Genomic DNA, 15,490 nt, shown 5'->3' on the forward strand with positions numbered 1-15,490 from the left:
GTCGGTACAGGAGCTGCATCAGCCTGGATGTGACGTTGGTGCCTTGGTCAGTGAGGATTTCGTCTGGTATCCCCACCCTGGAGAACAGCTGTACCAGTGCTCGTACTACAGCTGGTGTGGTGATGGTGCGGAGAGGGAAGGCCTCAGGAAACCGTGTAGCATAGTCACAGACCACCAAGATGTACTGATGATCTCCGCTGCTCTTTACCAGAGGGCCGACAATCTCCATGGCGATTCTGCGGAAAGGTGTGGAAATGACAGGCAGTGGCTGCAAGTAAGCACGGTCAGATTTGCGTGTGTTGGATGTTTTCTGACATGTGGGGCATGTGGCGCAATATTTCTGAATGTCGGTGTACATAGAGGGCCAATAAAAACGGGAACTGACACGCATGTAAGTTTTGTGGCGACCCAGATGCCCAGCCCAGGGAAGTGTGTGTGCCAAGTGCATAACAAGGGGTCTACAGCTAGCGGGGATCACAAGACGCTTAGCATCATTACCCACACAGTACAACACATCATTTTCAATAATAAACTGTTCCTGCCCCCCACAATTCCCACTGGGTTCCATTACCACCTTAGAAAATAAAGGATTCAGTGTAGCATCTGCTCTCTGCAACACAGAAATATTATCAGGAACATCCCACATTTTGTCACACAGCATTTGGTCTGGTTTTGTTAGCATTAGCTGTTTTTCAAATCGACGCTGACGCCGAGATTTTCTGGGGCCCTTAGTACCACCTTCACACAGACTAACATCAAAATTTGGAAGAGGTTCGACACCAGCTTTTACTTGGGCTCTGGTAACAACAGGACAAGAAACATTCACATCACCTTCCCCCATTTTCCCAGAGTCATTTTTTTCAGATAGTTCATGTCCATGCAACAAGTCCATTAACACAGGTAAGTCCCAACCCAGAACTGCATCCACAGGCAAGTTCTCAACCACACCAACAGTTACCAGGTATGGTTGTTCGTCAATTGTGATGGTTAAGTCTGCTTTAGGGTGGGGATGTTTGTCACCATGCACACACAAAATGTCCGCCTGTCGGCTGAAGTCCACACAGCCCACAGGCACCAGGCTGGGTTTCACCAGGGACATAAAACTACCAGTGTCCAGCAGTGCAGTCACCTGATGTCCATTAATAGTCACAGTTTTGTGCCTGGCCTTCACCAGTTCATCTTTTAACCCTGGTTCAAAACGAGGTGGATAGCAGGCGCCGGAGACCTTAGCTTTGCGTACTGGGCACACAGAAGCTTTATGGCCTGGCTGCTGACAGTAAAAACAGATAAAGTCCTTACCAGAACCTCGTTGGTTTGGGGCAGTATTCGTGTCACCTGCTGGTCCTGGGTTGGTCTCTCCCCTCCCCAGCCTCGCCTGGGGTCGCTGGAACACAGGTCGGTGGGATGTGATGGTGCTGCGTGGAGCTGGTCCTCCTCTGTGTGCATTCAGGTACTGCAGGGCCAGCTTGGCAGCTGCGTGACCCTCCTGTGGCTCATGTTCTTTTACCCAGGTCCTGACGTCTGCTGGAAGCACTCGGAGTAGCTGCTCCAGGATGATGGTCTCCCCGATCTCCTCCTTGGTGCGCTGCTCGGGCCAGATCCAGCGTCGGTAGAGTCCTTTCAGCCGATGGTAGGTCTCCGTGGGGTTCTCACCAGGTGGTACAGTGGTGGCTCGGAACTGCTGTCGGTACGTCTCAGGCGCAATGTCAAACTTTAGAAGCAGGGCAACTCTCAAGTCTGCATAGCAGTGGGCCCTTTCTTCATCCATGGCGCTGTACGCCTCCAACGCCTTACCAGTCAATAATGGAACTAAACGACATGCCCATTCACTTTCAGGCCATTTCCAGGTCTTAGCAATTCGTTCAAACCTGAGTAAATAATTCTCAATGTCCTCACCCATCTGGTACTGGGGAATTTTCGGGTCTTGGTAGGGCCTCCATTCTGGCCCAAGCTGATCAGGTCTGCTGTTGCCACCATGGTGCTGGAAGGATGGGACCTCTGGGGTTGACTCCTGACGTCCTCGCCGGGGTGCTGGTGTAGGCAGATCGAGTCTTGGACTGCTTGCGGTGACGGTGGTTGGAGTAGCAGGGGCCTGGCGGGGCCGAGGCACAGGTGGCGGGAGCTGCCCAGTCTGGGGGAGAGAAGCTCTGAGGCCTCGAAGTTCTGCCAGCAGTCCTTCCTCTCTTTGTTGCTGTGCCACCAGGAAATGTCTCATAAGGTTCACCAGTTCTCCCTCTGATTCACCTCTGGCTGCTGGGGCTTTGGAAGTGGCTGCACGGCGGCTGGGCCCAGGCTGTGGCTCCTCATCCTCCTCCTCCGATGATGTCTGCTCCGTCACCCATGCTGGATCCTCCTGGGACGTCGTTACTTTGGACTGAGAGCGCAGTCCTGTACGCTGCCTTTGGGGCCGTAAACTCTTTCGACTTGCCATTGTGGTGTTATCCCACTTCTGACACCAAAAATGTTGCGGGGTTCTTTCTCACACTGCTCAAAAATATAACACCACAGGCGTAATTGAAAGTGCAAAAATGGTGGTGGTTTATTTTGCCGTCAGCCTCCCAAAGTGCAGTGCAATATTTACAAGTGAAGTCAAAAAAAAATGGAAAAACAAAAAAAAACACTATTTACAAATTTACAAAGTTCAAGAAAAAAAAAATGCATTTAAACAGAGTTCTTCCATAACTCACCAAAAAATTGTCACACACTAAAAAAAAAATCTCACCAAGGTTCAGAATCAACAGCTCAGTTGCCAGCTCTGCAACTCTGAGAAGACTGACTCACCAGGGCTTCAGCAGCCTCCTTTTAAATGCTAAGCCCCTCCTTATGGGCCGGTCAAATAAAGACTTTTTTAACAAAATGTATTTTTACCAGTGTTTTTAAACACAATTATTCACAACTAAAATAAACATATAACACTTCACAATTCAATAGATTTTCCAATTAAATATCAAACCAAAATACCTTCTTCCTTGAAATAAAAAATACAGAAAACCAAAAACACTACATAATTAAATCACATGACTGGAAACCGCGCAAGATTTCCCCCATAATAATGCCCCGGAAATGACCCCTTGTTCTTGTCCCTTTGAGTGACGTGGCGGGCATGGCAGAACGCCGAGACAATACGGACCCAGGTAAGTGATTGAACTGTTGTACATATGTATGCAATTACTTGAAAAATGCGGCCGAGTGTGCACCCTCGGTTGCGCTATAGTTTGGATGGGGAAGAGAGTGTGAATGGCGAACTGATGAATGAGTGCAAACACGGACGGGGAGAGACTGAATGACATGAGTGTGTGTGTGTGCGCGTGCCTGTATGTGTGTGTGTGTGCCGGGTCGCGTGTGCTCCGCACGTAGCAGGAGACAGCGGAGACTCAGTGACGGGGTCGCTCCGTCACAAATATTTTTTTAGAAATTTTCCTCCAAAAACCCCCCCTACCCTGAAAATTACTTTTTCAACCCTGAAAATTACTTTTTCAACCCTGAAAACATGGGGTTTGTGTCAACTTTAAACCTTCTGCACTTTGGATGAAGTACAAGGTAACAACCTGCTCATGCTGGGAACTAAATGTTGTTTATCAGACATGTCATGTGTTCAGAGTGTTGTGAACTACAGAAGGTGTAGAGTCAAGGTCCAATTAGAGGTCAAAGGTCACCCAAATTGTCCAATTAGAGGTCAAAGGTCACCCAAATGGTCCAATTAGAGGTCAAAGGTCACCCAAATGGTCCAAATGCATATGTGATGGAACTCATCTGTTCATGTGGGTTCTTCTAAATGTTGGGCTCAGGTTCTCTCCTCAGAACACATCTACTGACCACAAACAGCTGACATTCAGTCAGACCCATTCAACACAACTGTTTCCTGTGTATTCTGCACAGACATGAAAACAGAACAGACGCAGTTTGACAGCACTGACATTTACATGAATGTGTCCTGTGGGTGCAGAGGACAGACCTGGAGCCACAGACACAAGGACCTGGGTTCAATTCAACACCAGGACATGGGGGTGGGGCCTGTAGGCCATGTGGGTGGGACCTTTCTGCGTCTGTGTGGGTTCTCTCTGGTCCTCTGGCTCCTCCCACCATCCAAACACATGCTCTGATAGGTTCATGGGTTCATCTAAATCCCCCATAGGTGTGACTGTGACAGTGTGTTTGTCTGTGTATGTTCAGTCTGTGATGAACTGGTCACATGTCCAGGGTGAACCCCGCCTTCACCCATAAGTAGCTGGGATAGGCTCCGCCCCTGTGACCCTAGTGAGGATAAAGCAGGTTCAGAAAATGAATGAATGAATGAAGTGTTAGTGCTTCCTCCTAAATGTGTGCTAGTGTTTCCTCCACACTACTGTTCTGTCCATGTTTGAATCTGTACTGTGTCTGTAAAGGACCAAAGGGGGGGGGGGGGCACCAGGAAACCAGAGGAACACAACTGAGGACACATTTGATCAAATGTTGGAATGTATGAATTTTTGAAAAAACTAGTCCTTTTGGTGACCTTTGACCTCCACCATGACCCTGACCTCAGCCTGTTCCTAGTCCACAGTACTGTGTCCATACAGTCTGACACTGACAGGACCATGAACTGTCCCATCATGAACAGATTTAGACTTAAAAAAGTAATTTTCGGGGTGGGGGGGCTTGGATGAAAATTTCAAAAAAATTCCACAGGAGTGTTTAGAACATCTGGTTACATCAGAAAATCGGGGCTAATGTGGAATTTGATATTAAGCCCCCCCCCCCCCCAACATGATGAAGGAAGGGAGAAGGTAGAATCCTACTGCACAGATTTCACCTGTTGTGGGTTATTTTTAGAATGTAACCCCCCATGATGAACCAGGGACCACTGTGTCACAACTTGGAAGTTGTACCAAACACACACACACACACACACACACACACCTGTATCATGCCTGGTATCTTCTACACACACCCCAGAAATGGTCACCACATCAGCGTCGTCTCCTCATTCGCCCGTAGTTGGTGTCAGTTTTTAAACCCCCCCCCCATATCCACATTCCACAGTGGAGTTGTCACAGCACAGTTTGGGAGGTGTGGGAGCCACAGCTCATAGATCAGATAAACAGTACGGTAGTTTAACCTGTTACAACGTCCACTGGAACCATCAGACCGGTTCACAGCTCCATTCTTCTCCGTCCGTTCTCCCATTGGCTCATCACATCTGTCCATCCCACCGCAGCAGAAGACAGGCCCACTGCAGCAGCCATAACCTGGACCAGATTACAAACTGACTGGACTGGACTGACAGACAGACAGACTGTGACAGGACAGTGTTGTGAGTAATTGAGTTTTTTTTCTTCTCTCTTGGTTTAAAAAAAAAACCTGAATTGAACTGTGCACTTGTTTTTTGTGCGCTTGTTTTTCTGAAATGAACTGAATTTTTTTTTTTCCTTTTTGAGAAACTGAAACTGAAAACCTGGTGTGGAGTTTTTTGTTTAAATGAGCTGAACTGTTTTTTTTTTTTGTTTTTTTTTACCTTTTTCTCTCAGAAGACCGATAACCTGAGGTGGAAATTTTGAGTTTGGATTTTTACTTGGTAGATTTTTTTGAGTTTGGACTTTGGGGAGAAACTGGGTGTTTGAATTTGTGTTTGGAATTTGAGTTTTGTGCATTCATTGTTTAATTAATTGTTTAATGATTTTGAATTTAAATGGTTCAAATGTGTGCTTTCTTTTTGTTGTTTAATGTGAAGGGTGTTGGTTTAATTAAGGCTTGCATCCTTTGTGGAGTTTGAGTGATAACAGACAAAAAACTACATAACCAATAAAACAGACTCGAGCATACACAAAAGACTGACTTAGAATGACTGACAGCACATGTCAGATGTCAGGACACACACCTGGCTGGCACCGCTAAAAAACAATATAATTAAATAATATGAAATAAAATTAAAGCTTCAAACTGTCACAACTGAATCTGAAAAATCCAGGAAAAATCTGTCAAACGGTGAAAATTCAGTTAAATTCCAGTTTTTCTTTCCTGAAATCTGCTTGTGTGTTGTTTTTCAGGACACAAACCTTACGCCTGTACGGAGTGTGACTACCGCACCAACAGAGCCGACGCCCTCCGCGCTCACGCCGACGCTCGACACCGCCACACGCGCCCGTACGTCTGCGAAAACTGCGGCAAAGCCTTCAAGAGCGTTGCGGTCCTGAAGAGCCACCAGCGTCGGCACGGCGACGGGCGGCCCTACGCCTGCGGACTGTGTCCCAGAAGCTTCCGCTGGGGGGCGGGGCTCCGACAACACTACCTGAACCACACCCACAAGAGACCCTTCCACTGCCGCTACTGCTCCTACAGGGCAAAGCAGAGGTTCCAGGTGGTCAAACACCTGCACAGGCTCCACCCACTGGAGTCAGCTGAGCAGGGGGTGGGGCAGGACAGTGAGGGGAGGAGCCTGACCCTGAAGGAGGCCTTAGAAGGAAGACTGTGAGGGGAGGAGCCTGACCCTGAAGGGGAGGAGCCTGACCCTGAAGGAGGCCTTAGAAGGAAGACTGTGAGGGGAGGAGCCTGACCCTGAAGGGGAGGAGCCTGACCCTGAAGGAGGCCTGAGAACACAGGTGTCCAACATGCATACTGGGGCCCAAATCTGCCCCCCCACCCCACGCCAAAGGTTCCACTGTGTCCCTGTAGGATGAAAGGTCCTAACTGAACCTGAACAGTCCAGGTGGTTCAGGTTCCACATCCAGACCAGTGGGATCTACAGTCCAAAGAACAACACAATAAACCAGAATAATGACAAACACACATTTACTGAGAAAAATTAAAGTGAAAAAAATCCCATTCCACTGTGAAAATATTAACATTTACAAAACTATTCTTTCACAATAAAATGCAAATAAATACATAAATAAAAACACAGATGAACAACCTGAACTGTGCAGTTTGAACAATATTCTGCCTGTTATTAAATGTTTCTGGAACACTGTGTGGAAATGCACATGTAGAAATAAGAAGTCCAGGCAGAAGAGTGTTCAAATTGCACTAATTTTTCAATGAAATGTGTGTTTTTTCAGATTATTAACATCTGTTTTTGTAAAATGTAAATGTTTTCATCATTTCATTGGGTTTTTTGAACTAAAACAAAAAGTTGGATTTGTCATTATTTCTAGTTTACTCAGTCCTTATTTTACTGGTTGTGGTCCACTGCAGATCAAACTGGGCTGAATATGGACCTGAACCTAAATGAGTTTAACAGACCTGGGTTAGAAGGAAGACTGGACCTGTCCTGACCCCTCCCTTCTGGTCATGTGGGCTGCTGGTCTGTCCTATCGTTTGTCTGCAGGTGGAGTTAGGGGTGGAGTTAGGGGCGGACCAGCGCACACGTCTGGGCCCGACGCGCCACGCCTGTTTACACCCAGCGCTGGACACTGTGTGTGTCCTTCACCGCTGAGGCCACCCCAGCTCCAGACCACCCCAGCTCCAGACCACCCCAGCTCTAGACCACCCCAGCTCCAGACCACCCCAGCTCCAGACCACCCCAGCTCTAGACCACCCCAGCTCTAGACCACCCCAGCTCCAGACCACCGTATGGTTTCATCCTGCTCGTCTTTGTTCGACACCGTCCAACACTCAGCCTGTCACTGACGTACAGATGACGGCCCACACCAGGTCCACTGCTGCCACACTGTTTATTTATTGGACAGAAATCACTTCATTCTTTATTACATACTTTGTTGTGGTGTCCTTTTGGCACGCCTAGAGCCGGGTCCAGACAAACTGGGGCTGGTCCAGATAAACTGGGCTGGTCCAGATAAACTGGGCTGGTCCAGATAAACTGGGCTGGTCCAGATAAACTGGGGCTGGTCCAGACAAACTGGGGCTGGTCCAGATAAACTGGGCTGGTCCAGATAAACTGGGCTGGTCCAGATAAACTGGGGCTGGTCCTGACAAACTGGGCTGGTCCAGACAAACTGGGCTGGTCCAGACAAACTGGGCTGGTCCAGATAAACTGGGGCTGGTCCAGATAAACTGGGGCTGGTCCAGATAAACTGGGCTGGTCCAGATAAACTGGGGCTGGTCCAGATAAACTGGGGCTGGTCCAGACAAACTGGGGCTGGTCCAGATAAACTGGGGCTGGTCCTGACAAACTGGGCTGGTCCAGACAAACTGGGCTGGTCCAGATAAACTGGGGCTGGTCCAGATAAACTGGGCTGGTCCAGACAAACTGGGCTGGTCCAGATAAACTGGGCTGGTCCAGATAAACTGGGGCTGGTCCAGATAAACTGGGGCTGGTCCAGATAAACTGGGGCTGGTCCAGATAAACTGGGGCTGGTCCAGATAAACTGGGGCTGGTCCAGACAAACTGGGGCTGGTCCAGATAAACTGGGGCTGGTCCTGACAAACTGGGCTGGTCCAGACAAACTGGGCTGGTCCAGATAAACTGGGGCTGGTCCAGATAAACTGGGCTGGTCCAGACAAACTGGGCTGGTCCAGATAAACTGGGCTGGTCCAGATAAACTGGGGCTGGTCCAGATAAACTGGGGCTGGTCCAGACAAACTGGGGCTGGTCCAGATAAACTGGGGCTGGTCCTGACAAACTGGGCTGGTCCAGATAAACTGGGCTGGTTGTGGGTCTTTGGTTGGTTTTTGGGTCGGTACTTTTGTTTGGTGGAGGCCTTTGTTTGCTTCTCTTACTGGTGCGTAAATGGTCGGGTGTCCATGCTTTGGACCCTGCAGTGCTGACACCAGTAAACGTTTTAAATGTGTCCCATATGTTTAGTTGAGCTCCATTAACTTAGTTGCTAATTGTTCAACCTTGAACATTTCTCAGTGAACCAATGGATTAAAGAACTGTCTTCTAACCTGGTAATGGAAAAGCTGCCGTACCAGGCTGAAGGAAAGACCACAGACTTAGAAGATGTGGATCCTTTTTTGCAGTTTTTAAAGGACTTGTCTGTGTCTGTCAAGTATGTTTCGTTGCACTGAGAGTGGACGCTGGTGTGTGGGTGGGGGGGGTGGGAGGGATTATTTTGATGTGTTATGTGTTTTTTGCTTGTTCTTATAAAACAATGAAAAAGGACGATAAATGTATTTATGAAAAAAAAAAACCTTAGGAGTTAAAAATGTTGGAATCAAAATGAAAAAGTAGAGCTGTCAAAACTACATTAACATGGATTCATCCGTCAGTGTGATTCATCTGATGAAAAGTCTGAACACAGTTAACCCGTCTGCAGTGAAGACTGACTGGACGACTCTGCCAACACTGGGCCAGTTTGTCCAAGTAGAGTTAGCGTCGATCATGTGCAGATGAGCAGTTGATCCAGTAGTGACAGGCAGTAGAACCAGCCCACAAAGATGGAGGACACTCAACAGCACGTTGGCCGTCTGGATGGAAATATGAGGAGAAAAACTGAAGCCAGAACAGGTGACCCACACACACTCTGCAGGAAGGAGGTTTCAGTTCACCGAAGCACCTCCACACATCTCACCACTCTGTCAACCACTGATCCTCATGACAGAACGTTCTCAGGTGCAGGTGACATCTGAACTAAGAATTGCTCAGCTCTCCTCAGACACAGTTAAGTTTGTTAGTCTGAGTAGCTCTGAAAGAGGAATAACAGCCACGTTCATGTGGAATGTCTGCTTAAAAAAAGACAAACAGTTGTGATGTTCTGTTGAAACTGTTTAAGGTGTTTAATAAACACGTTCAGTGCAAAAAAAAAAAAACCTTGAGCTTTTCTCAGAATTCAAGATGGCGTCCTCCGCCATCTTGAATTTTCATCAATTTTCAACTTTTGTTCTCGTTGACAAAGAAAGTGGTGTAAAATATGATGTGGTAGGTTTTCCAGGAGGGGGAGTCCATTTGTGAAGTCATTCTTTTGGATACAGGTCAAAGGTCAAATTTTAAATGTGAATGAAATTATAGGAACAGATCGACTTCAACCAGATAATGAAAAGACGTAACAAGCACCAAGTCACATGGAATCGTTCATTCTTGTCAATTTTTCCAGATTTTGATTCACATAAAAAAAAACACACACACACAAAGTCACACACTGTCAGAATCAATCATTCAGAATAATCTCAGTTTCCACAGACTGACAAAGCCTTTTATTGTGACGTGGAACCAGACGTTCCCCTGGTTTTTTTATGCACGGACTGACAACCAGTGTTTGGAACAAAAAAAAAAAAAAACAGTGGCACACTCGGCCGACACAGTCTTTTCAATAGCTGAAGTCGATCTGTTGTAGTCCACTGTAAAAAGTCTATTTCAGGGGTGCTCCACTGTAAAAAGTCTATTTCAGGGGTACTCCACTGTAAAAAAAAAACCAAACAAAAAAAACTCTATTTCAGGGGTAGTCCACCGTAAAAAAAAAAAAAAGTCTGTTTCAGGGGGTGCTCCACTGTAAAAAGTATTTCAGGGGGTATTCCACTGTAAAAAGTCTATTTCAGGGGGTAGTCCACTGTAAAAAGTCTATTTCAGGGGTAGTCCTCTGTAAAAAGTCTATTTCAGGGGGTAGTCCACTGTAAAAAGTGTATTTTGAGGTAGTCCACTGTAAAAAGTCTATTTCAGGGGTAGTCCGCTGTAAAAAGTCTATTTCAGGGGTAGTCCACTGTAAAACGTCTATTTCAGGGGGTAGTCCACTGTAAAAAGTCTATTTCAGGGGTACTTCACTGTAAAATTAAAAAAAGTCTATTTCAGGGGTACTTTCAGTTCAATTCAATTTTATTTGTATAGCCCAATATCACAACAAGGTTATCTCAAAGGGCTTTACAGAGTCAGCTGGATGTAAAACAGTGTGCTTCACTGTAAAAAAAAAAAAAAAAAGTCTATTTCAGGGGTACTCCACTGTAAAACAAACAAAAAAAAACCTCTATTTCAGGGGGTGCTCCACTGTAAAAAGTATATCGGGGGTAGTCCACTGTAAAAAGTCTATTTCAGGGGGTACTCCACTGTAAAAAGTCTATTTCAGGGGGTATGCCATTGTAAAAAGTCTATTCCAGGGATACACCACTGTTAAAAAAAAAAAAAAAAAAAAAAAAGTATATTTCAGGGGTACATCACTGTAAAAAAAAAAAAAAAAAAAGTATATTTCAGGGGTACTCCACTGTGAAAAGTCTATTTCAGGGGGTACTTCGCTGTAAAAAGTCTATTTCAGGGGGTACTCCGCTGTAAAAAGTCTATTTCAGGGATACTCCACTGTAAAAAGTCTATTTCAGGGATACTCCACTGTAAAAAAAAAAAAAAAAGCTATCTCAGGGGTAGTCCACTGTAAAAACTCTATTTCAGGGTACGCCACTATAAAAAAAAAAAAAAAAGTCTATTTCAGGGGTAGTCCACTGTAAAAAGTGTCAGCCCCTGTGGGTTCCTTTGCTAAAAGTGGATCAGTTTTTACATCAAAGGTTCGTTTGTGTCCAAATACGAACACTCACTAGTTTGTGTTCTTCGACAGCAGAAATATTAAAGCAGACGACTGGGAGGAGGATTTGGAAAGACTCCTCCCACTCCTCTGACTCCTCCCTCCCCTCAGACTCCTCCCTGTCCCCAGACTCCTCTCTCTGCTCAGACTCCTCCCTCTCCTCAGACCCCTCCCCCTCCTAAGACTCCTCCCTCCCCTCAGACTCCTCCCCCTCCTCAAACTCCTCCCTCCCCTCAGACTCCTCCTTCTTCTCAGACTCCTCCCCCTCCTCAGACTCCTTCCTCCCCTCAGACTCCTCCCCCTCCTCAAACTCCTCCCTCCCCTCAGACTCCTCCCTCTTCTCAGACTCCTCCCCCTCCTCAGACTCCTCCATCCTCTCAGACTCCTCCCTCCCCTCAGACTCCTCCTTCCTCTCAGACTCCTCCCCCTCCTCAGACTCCTCCCTCCCCTCAGACTCCTCCTTCCTCTCAGACTCCTCCCCCTCCTCAGACTCCTTCCTCCCCTCAGACTCCTCCCCCTCCTCAAACTCCTCCCTCCCCTCAGACTCCTCCCTCTTCTCAGACTCCTCCCCCTCCTCAGACTCCTCCTTCCTCTCAGACTCCTCCCCCTCCTAAGACTCCTCCCTCCCCTCAGACTCCTCCTTCCTCTCAGACTCCTCCCCCTCCTCAGACTCCTCCCTCCCCTCAGACTCCTCCTTCCTCTCAGACTCCTCCCCCTCCTCAGACTCCTTCCTCCCCTCAGACTCCTCCCTGTCCCCAGACTCCTCTCTCTGCTCAGACTCCTCCCTCTCCTCAGACTCCTCCCCCTCCTCAGACTCCTCCCTCCCCTCAGACTCCTCCTTCTTCTCAGACTCCTCCCCCTCCTCAGACTCCTTCCTCCTCTCAGACTCCTCCCCCTCCTCAGACTCCTCCCCCTCCTCAGACTCCTCCATCTTCTCAGACTCCTCCCTCTCACCTCAGCTGGTTCCTCTGGATGTGGAGGAGCAGCAGTTCTACTCTGAGCTCCTCCCCTGCTGACTGAGCTCCGCCCCCTATCCCTAAGGGTCCGCCCAGACACCCTACGGAGGAAACTCCAAAAAAAAGTTAAAAATTCAAGATTCATTGATTCATGATTCAATATTCAAAGATTCAAGATTCAATGATACAAGATTCAAAGGTTCAGAGGTTCAATGATTTGAGATTAAGTGATTCAAAGATTCAAGACTAAATGCTTCAAGATACAAGATTAAAAATTCAAAGTTTCAAGATTCAAGTTTCAAAGATTCAGATTCAAAAATGACAAGATTCAAAGTTTTAAGATTTTATGGATCAAGATTCAAAGATTCTAGATTCAAAGATTCTAAAATTCAAGATTTAAAGTTTTAAGATTCAGTGATTCCAGATTCAGATCTGTAGAGTTGCAGATCCCGTACAGAAGGTCATTCCAGGGGTGGAGTCTGAGCAGACGAAGGCGTGGACAAACTGAACACCTGCTCCGTTTACCAACGCTTTCACATGTTCCAGAAAAATGTTTCCAACAGAAGAAGCAGCAACGCCAACGCTAACGCAGCCTCTGCACTCTGGTACCACGTCCTGTTCCAGACCGGTTCCACTCTGGTACCAGGTCCTATTCCAGACCGGTTCCACTCTGGTACCAGGTCCTATTCCAGACCGGTTCCACTCTGGTACCAGGTCCTATTCCAGACCCTTTCCACTCTGGTACCAGGTCCTATTCCAGACCCTTTCCACTCTGGTACCAGGTCCTATTCCAGACCGGTTCCACTCTGGTACCAGGTCCTATTCCAGACCCTTTCCACTCTGGTACCAGGTCCTATTCCAGACCGGTTCCACTCTGGTACCAGGTCCTATTCCAGACCCTTTCCACTCTGGTACCAGGTCCTATTCCAGACCGGTTCCACTCTGGTACCAGGTCCTATTCCAGACCGGTTCCACCCTGGTACCAGGTCCTATTCCAGACCGGTTCCACTCTGGTACCAGGTCCTATTCTAGATCCTTTCCACTCTGGTACCAGGTCCTATTCCAGACCCTTTCCATTCCAGATCCTCCCTCTTTCCAGTCCCTGGTCGTCATAGCGATGCGGTGCGTTCCTTCTGTGTGCTCTGCTCACAGTTGCTGATAAACTCACTGGTTGCCTGTTGTCTGGTCAAACTCCTGCTGAATGTTTGCGTCTGAACCTCCTGGACAAACCATGGTGTAGTTTTACAGACTGTCGTCATGTGGGTCATTCCAGAATTGGAGGACATTTGGGCTTCAAAATTCTTGAAAAATAAACCTTCACTTTTCTAATTTTCCATTATATGTTCATCAATAATAGGTAATAAACTATCAAAGGCTTGATTGGCTCAGCTTACACATCAATGGTACAATTTTTATTACATGATTTATTTGGTGTTTGTAATACTTGGTCCAACCCTGTTACCAACACTAAGGAACCTGAAAAAAGTGCATTAATTAATTTCTTAAATGTAATTCCTTTTCCATTAAGTAAAGAAAGTAACATTCTCTCTGAATAACTATTTGGTTTCACATGTGACTTGATTTAAATTAATTTTAGCAACTTTCAAAATCTGTCTCGGCCAACTTTTCAATAGTGGCATGTTTCACTTTAACAATTTCAGTATTTATTTTACAATATTTACTCTGACACATGTTGCATATAATTACATAAACTCTTTAAAGGACAATGGGTTGAACACTTTTGAGCTGAGAAAGTAATTTATGATTATTTTCAATTAAAAAGATATGGTAACAGGGTTGAAATTAGGGTAACAGGGTTGTATGAAGTAACAGCTACATTATTTCTGATTATAGATCATTATATAAAAGTGACAAATGCTCAAGACACCAAAGTATTCTTTGAATAACTTTTAATACTTTCTGTCAGCACTGTTTCTCAAATAACAAGCCCCCCCCCCCCCAAAACAAAAACAAAACAATAATAATAATAATGGGGGGGCTTATTTCAAGAAATTTTTCAGATTCAACTTTAGCCCTGATTTTCTGATGCAACAAGATGTTCTAAGCACTCCTGTGTATTTTTTTTTTTTAATTTTCATCCAAAAACTACCCCCTACCCTGAAAATGACTTTTTCAGCCCTGAAAACATGGGGTTTTTGGAAACTTTCAAACCTTCTTCACTTTTGATGAAGTACAATGTAACCATCTGCTCATGCTGGGCCTTAAATGTTTTTTGTCAGACATGTCATGTCTTCAGAGTGCTTTGCACTAAAAAAGGTGCAGTGTCAAGGGTCAAATTATAGGTCAAAGGTCACCCAAATGGTCCAAATGCATATTTGATGGAATGAAGCTGTTAATGTGGGTTCTTCCAAATGTTGGGCTCAGGTTCTCTCCTCAGAACACATCTACTGACCACAAACAACTGACATTCAGTCAGACACATTAAACACAACTGTTCACTCATGTATTCTCCACACAGACATGAAAAAAAGAACAAACAGTAGTTTCACATGACTCTGACATTTACATGTATATGTCCTGTTGTGGGTGGTGCAGTGGATAGACCTGGTGCCTCACAGACAGAAGGTCCTGGGTTCCATTCTAACACCAGTCCATGGGGGTGGGACCTTTCTGTGTGAAGTTTGCATGTTCTCTCCGGGTCCTCTGGCTCCTCCCACCATCCAAACACATGCTCTGATAGGTTAACTGGTTCATCTCAATCACCAAGCCCGGATTAACCACATGGGCAACTGGGCAATTGCCCAGGGGCCCGCCTTGTCTGAAGGGCCCTGGGTAGCTCGGGCATAACGAAAATGTCTGGTTATCTTTTGCTTATAAATGAAACTGTCCGCTGTCCGGAGCTATTGCACTGCACAGAAACCCTGCTCCTGCTGTCTGTGACCGTGAGCTGAGACCCTCTCCTCATTGGTCAGTCCAAAAAGCCAATCAGCTGTGACGCAAATCAACGTGCGTGCAGTGAGCGGGATGTGAGACGTCAAGAACTATGCGACATACGTACGCGAATCAAAACGATGTTTACATTGCACTTACTTTAACTCTCTTGTTGAATTCTGAGGTGACAAGTGGATTTCTGTTTAACTCTTTCTTCGCCAATGACGAGATTTTCCGTCACTCCGTGTTTTCACTGTTATG

General features: G+C 46.3%; 1 protein-coding gene across 1 annotated transcript in view; it reads left to right on the top strand.

Moving 5' to 3' along the window:
* The window catches only part of znf142 (zinc finger protein 142), a 38,522-nt gene extending 31,758 nt beyond the window's left edge, over nucleotides 1-6,764 (top strand). Inside the window, exon 7 of the mRNA XM_030129883.1 lies at nucleotides 6,027-6,764. Within this exon, the coding sequence (XP_029985743.1) occupies nucleotides 6,027-6,451 (425 nt within the window). The 3' untranslated portion in view covers nucleotides 6,452-6,764. The remainder of the gene's footprint in view (nucleotides 1-6,026) is intronic.
* The last annotated feature ends 8,726 nt before the right edge of the window (nucleotides 6,765-15,490 follow it).

Source organism: Sphaeramia orbicularis, unplaced genomic scaffold, assembly GCF_902148855.1.
Source record: "Sphaeramia orbicularis unplaced genomic scaffold, fSphaOr1.1, whole genome shotgun sequence".
NCBI lineage: Eukaryota > Metazoa > Chordata > Actinopteri > Kurtiformes > Apogonidae > Sphaeramia > Sphaeramia orbicularis.